We start from the raw sequence: 6291 nt of genomic DNA, 5'->3' as shown, positions 1-6291 counted from the left end.
GGGGAAAAGAAACAAATCACCTATAAAGGAAATCCCATCAGAATCACAGCTGACTTCTCAGCACAAACCCTCAAGTCAAGGAGACTGGAGTAAAGTATTTCCAGTTCTAAAGGAAAACAACCTTCAACCAAGATTGATGTGCATAAAACTATTTCAAAAACTCTTTCAATTCTTTCTTGTCATAGAAATAAGTTACTTCTATGACAAAGAACATCTGAGGAAATTTATGACTGCCAAACCAGCACTCCAAAATGTGTTGAAGTATCCTTCTAGAAAGATAATAAGGGCTACAATTCCATGAAGAAACTTCATGTCCATATACAGAAAGAATCCACCAGGCAAGGCAAACAGGAATAGAGGGAGGGAAGCGGGGGGAAAAAACCTCAAAAAACAAAAAACAGTAACAGGAAAATAATATGACAAGGATAAGTTTATATATACACCAGTTATAACCATCAATGTTAGTGGTCTCAATCTACCAATCAAGACAGACTGGAAGAATGGATCAATAAGCAAGACCTAAAATATGCTGCATAAAAGAAACAAATTTAATTCAAAAATAAATTCACAGACTTAAAGTGAAAGAATGGAAAATACTCCATGCAACAGAAACTCAGATAAAGAGCAGGGATAGCTATTCTATTCCTAGACAAAGTAAATTTCAATCCAAGACAGATTAGGAGAGATAAAGGTCATTGTAACCTTGTAAAGGAAGAGAAATACCATAAATTTATATGCAATAAATATCAGTGCATCCAGTTATATAAAAACAACTGATATTAATGGGCATGAAAAATCATATAAGCACTAATACAATTGTATTGGGGGTTCTCAATACCACACTGTCACAAAAAGATCAACTAGACAAAAAAAAAAAAAATTCAACAATGAAATATTAGAACTGAACCAAACTTTTCAACAACTGGACTAAATAGATGTCTAGAGAGTGTTTCATCCCAAAACATCAGAATACACATTCTTCTCAAGCTGCAGATGGGACATTCTCCAAGAAACCACACATACTACCTCAGAGAACATGCTTAAGTGAAAAAGAACTGAAATTACCCCATGCTTATTATCAGACCACAGCATAATGAAGTTGGAAATCAATGGCAAAAGAAATCACAAGAACTTCATAAACACATGGAAATTAAATACCATGCTCTTGAACAACAATGGATCACAGATAAAATTAAAGAATTACACAGTTTCAACAATTAAGTGATAATTACAATACAACATGCCAGAATTTATGGGACACATATGGAAGCCATCCGAAAAGAGAAATTTATAGCAGTGAATACCCACAACCATGAAAATGGAGCAAGCGCAAACATCGTAATGGTGAACCTAAAAATTCTGGAAGAAGAGCAGAGTAAACCAAAAGCTCATATAAGGGAAGAAATTATAAAGACAGAGCAGAAATTAATGCACTGGAGACTTAAAGTTACAAGGAATCAATGAATTGAAGAGTTGGTTCTTTGAAAAATTAAATAAACTGACAAACTCATAGCTTACCTTATCAAAAAAAGGAAAGATTCAAATCCATACAACTAGGCCTTAAAGTGGTGAAATCACAATAGACCATGAAGAAATCCAGATCATTTATACCTAGTTTGAAAACTTGAGGGCTGGCCAAATAGCTCAGCTGATTAAAGTGCCTGCAAGCAGGAGCAAGGGTCAGGAGTTCAATCCCTGAGCCTGCCATGCTGGTCCCCCGGGGCGTGCTGAGATGGCAATTGAGACTGGGCACAAGACTGTAATCCCAGCTCTTGGGAGGCTGTAAACAGATCACTATGAGTCCAATCTAGTCTTGAAAGAGTCCTGAACACCCTGTAGACCCTTCCCTAAAATCCAAAAAAAAAGTAAAAAAACCCAAACTTGTATTATACTGTAAAACTACTGTGACAAAAACAACATGCATTTGGTACTGGGGGGAAAAAGACACAAATATCAGTGGAACAGATAAAAAAAATGCAGAAACAACTCCAGACATACTCAATCACCTTATCTTTGATAAAGGTGCCATGCATATTCACTGGAAGAAAGCCTCTTTAATAAATGGTACTGGAAAAACTGACTCTGCATTTGCAGAAGATTAACACTGGACCTGTATCTTTCACCATGCACTAAATTCAAAATGGATCAAAGATGTAATATTAAAACAAACATTAAATACACTGGATGATAAAATGGATAAAACTCTTGCAGACATTGGTGTAGGCAAATACTTCATAAATAAAGCTCTGAATATACAGGATCACAGAGAATTAACAACTGAGATCTCATCTTATTAAAAAGTGTTTGCATGGCAAGAGAAATCACCAACAGAATAAAAGGACAACCAACAATGTGGGAAAATATGTTTTCCAGCTGTTTCTTAGACAGATTACTATCAAGAACATATAAAGAAAACTCAAAAAAAAAAAAAGAAGAAAAAAATCATACCTCCCAAATTCAAAGATACCTCCAAATTCAAAATCATACCTCCCAAATCCAAAATTGGGCATCTGAGATGAATACATGCTTCTCAGATGAAGAAATACCAACATCAAAAATATGAAAACATGTTTAACATCACTGGTCATTCGAGAGATGCAAATTAAAAAAATATAGATATATATATATCAAGGTTAAGAGTTATACTACTAATTTCTCTTAGTTCATTGAAAAGAAAGGTTTGTGCTAATATTGTATAGACAATTAAATGCCTATATCTTGTACTCTGAGTTACTAAGGATAAGAATACACAATGCATTAACTATTGTTGCCCTCCTATTGAATTTGCAATGCACAGGATAGGTCCTCTTTACAAAGACCTGAGAATTTTGACCTAGATGTCTCATATTTGTATTCTTCCATTTTCCTAACAGGCTCAATTTTATTGATGTTACTGTAAATATCAGTCAACAAAATGTATGAATCAGATGACACAAAAGAAAATTCATGGTGGAACTGTTTTGGGAGCAAAAAACCCCACACAAAATGTCTACTGACAGAATGGATAGTTACAGGGCTTTTTTTTTTCTGGAACCGGGTCTGAACTCAGGCCCTTGTGCTTTTAAACAATGGAATACTACTACACTTAGTGAAAAAACAGTAAACTAAACAATATGGGGCCAGGGAGATGGCTCAGTAGGATAAGCGTTTGACTGGGAAACGCAAGGATCTGAGTTCAATCCCCTGTTCCGCCAAAAAAATAAAAAAATAAAAAAATAAACAATATGGACCAATATTAGTATTTAATAAAGAAATAAGATTATATTCAGTATAATTGCTTAATAATGTCCTAAAACTAAACACTGTTTATATATATGGTCAGAAGACATGAAGTAGGCAGAAAGGGCAAGGGATACATACATGCACGAATGTAGGATTACTGTCAACGTTTCAGTTCTGGGACTGGGAAATAGGTTCACAGATGTTTGTTATACTACTGAATAAATACGGTTGAGGAGGACCAGGAACCAACCAATGTTAAGTTTATTACACTATTAATTTAATGCATCTATCTGAGGTCATGAAAAAAAATAAAAACTGGAAAAACTATTGAACCATAAAATCCAAAATGGATGCTATACAATAGCAATTACTGTAATAACAACGATAAAGGAGCAATACTTACTGTGCATTTAAGAGCCTTGCCACTGTTTTAAACACTTTCTCTGTATTCTCATTTAATCCTTGCTACTAATTTAAGGTCTTATACTTGTATGTACATCTCACTAACAAGACCGAGGTTATGTAACTTTCCCTACATCCCTAGTTAAATGTGGAAGAGCTGAGATTTAAATTTGGCTCTGGAGCACAAATTCGTAACTACTCCTTCATGCGACTGCCTTGACCAGAAATACAGAACTATATTTGCTTTTGCAATCGTCTTCGGTTAGACTTTTGATGACTAGTTTGAACCTGCCCTGCTGAAAGGCAGTTTTTCCTTGAGTAGGTTACTTAACCTCTGCTTTTTCTTCTCACCCCAAGAGACAGATGTAGTACGGGTCTCATGGAGTTATTATCCCGACTAGGTTATATCTAAAAATAAAAAGAACAGTCTTAGCACATATATATCACCGCTGGCTATTACTATTAGCCGCTAATAGTTTCTATTAGGATTATCTTCGCTTTGGGGATTTTCTTTCTTAGGAAGCATAGCACTCTGCCGGGGCAGGTCCTCACCGTGACTTCCAAAAGGGGTATTTTGCACCTCTCTGCCTGAGTTCACACACTACAGAGTACTTAAGCTTCTCTCAAACTCTAAAAACTAGAATTTGAGACAGCTGATCCCTTCAGTCATTTCACCCCGGTGTTCCTAGAAAACACAACCTAATATGAGAAACACCTACAATCAGGGTTGTAGCAGTTAATTAGGCTAAATACAGCTAAAGTGATTTTTGCACATTTTTACAACGACACTTTCTCCTGCTTACTCCCGACATTAAGTACTGTGTTTACTGAACTTTTGACCACGTATTAAACGCCTAAGAGGACATGTACTTTCTGCCCAGCGCCCTCAATTCTGCGGTACCCTTATGATAGATAGGGTCCCTCACTCTGTCAGGCAGAACGCCTCTTTGGGCCCCCCAATACTTTTACATCACGGGACTGATTTCTCCTCATGAACCATTTTCAAACTTAACTTGCTTTAAACAACCTAACAGCCCTCGGATTTGTTAAATCCGCCTTCGGGGGTCCCACACTTTCTCCACTCCAGCGTCATAATCCCAGGCACAGTAAAATGTGTGTTCACTAGGGCGCGCATCCCGAGCCTGGGCTCTACATCTTTAATCCCGGCAGTTACTCAGTTTCCAACCCACGTGGCTGGCAAAATGAACGAGCTTCATCTGCTTCCCCTGAGCCGCGCCAAGGGAAGTGGGGGGCCCCATCCCCAGCACAGCGGGGCACCGCCCTGACTGGGGCCCCGCGGCGGACCGCAGCTCGCGGCCTCACGGCAGGCGCTCCGTGACTCTCGGATGCATGACTGTGCGGCCCGGAGCCCCGGCCGTCGCTTCCAGCGCCCCGCCGAGCCCGCATAGCCTTCCCGGCGATACCTGGCGCCCCTCCCCGCCGGGCCTGCGCTTCCCGCCGCCGCCGACCATCCTGCAGCTGCGGCGCCCACCCGCAGAGCCTCGCCTTCCGGCTGCCTCCGCGCTCAGCCGAGTACTTCCGGGTTCAGAAGCCACCAATCCGCACGCCCGCGCCAAGGCGGCGCGCGCAGATACAGGGAAAGCTCCGCCCCTGTCCTCCCCGAGGCCCCGCCCGCCACCCCGCTGGCGAATCCGCGCCTCGCGCGCCCCGACACCGCCTCCCAAAGCAAAGCTTGCGAGACCCTTGAGGACGGTTCGGGGTAGCAAACGCGGGGTTCGCCTTCGTCCTCCGGCGTTTACTGCCGCCGGAGTTCAATGTGTGTCGCCGCCCTCGCTTCGGCCTTAAATTCATCCCCCTCCCTCCCTAGTGTATTTATTACCTACTGCGGATTCATCCCGTTATGTCTCAGGAGTGAATCCCACCTGTGTCGTGCGATGTAGACCCGCCACACCAGCACCTTGAGGGATCTGCTAAGAAGGCGGAATCTTAGGCTCTGCCCACATGTATCGAATCAAAAACTGCATGTTAGGGTAAAAAAATAAATAAACCCCTGCATGTTAGGGCCGGCAAGAGGGCTCCGCGGACTAAAGAGCTTGCTTAGGCAGACGCAGGGACTGAGGCTCCATCCCAGGCACCAAAAGAGGTGCCCCTCCCCCACACCGTGTGCTGAGACGTGTTTGAGACTGGGCGTGGTGGAGCGCCTGTAATCCCAGCCTGTAATCCCAGCGTTTAAGAGGCTGAAAACAGAATCTCTGAGTCCAATCTGTGTAATGAGATCCTGTAGACCCCGTGCTAAATACGTAAAAAACCCTCCTGCATTTAAATAAGATTAAAGTTCCTCTGCACCTCAAAGTTTGAGAGGCCCTGCTCTATCGCAGACCTCCTAGCAAGGTCCGGTGCCTCATCCTTGAGACAGATTCTGCCTGTGCTCCCTTTGCCCTCATTTTATACTCTCCTTTTGTCATTTTGTGGAACGTGTCGTCCAGTAGTGGCCCTCAGCCTTCGCACCGAGATGGAGCACCAGCCCTTTTAATTTTTATTATTTTAACATTGTTTTAGTCAGGCAAGTAGCTGTTTCAAACAAATAAGGACGAGCCATGAGTAAAATCCAGTCCGTGATTTTGAGTTCCCTTCAAGCTCGGCATCAGCCTGAAACTGCTGGGAATTCCTGCACCTGTTTCCGAAGCAGCAGCTCGACCCTGGGTA

The 6291-nt window shown here is 41.7% G+C and overlaps 1 protein-coding gene across 2 annotated transcripts in view; it reads right to left on the bottom strand.

Moving 5' to 3' along the window:
- Positions 1–5175, bottom strand: part of LOC101592473 (histone PARylation factor 1) — a 33011-nt gene extending 27836 nt beyond the window's left edge. Inside the window, exon 1 of one of the 2 annotated variants that reach the window (XM_004640237.2) lies at positions 5049–5175. In XM_004640237.2, the coding sequence (XP_004640294.1) occupies positions 5049–5096 (48 nt within the window). In that variant the 5' untranslated portion in view covers positions 5097–5175. The remainder of the gene's footprint in view (positions 1–5048) is intronic. The other variant, XM_023700109.1, reaches the window with a different exon arrangement.
- Between the last annotated feature and the right edge of the window lie 1116 nt (positions 5176–6291).

This window comes from Octodon degus, unplaced genomic scaffold (genome assembly GCF_000260255.1).
Source record: "Octodon degus isolate 3935 unplaced genomic scaffold, OctDeg1.0 scaffold00121, whole genome shotgun sequence".
Classification (NCBI taxonomy): domain Eukaryota; kingdom Metazoa; phylum Chordata; class Mammalia; order Rodentia; family Octodontidae; genus Octodon; species Octodon degus.
The sequence above is the reverse complement of the archived record's forward strand: the minus strand, read 5'-3'. Positions and strand labels throughout refer to the sequence as shown.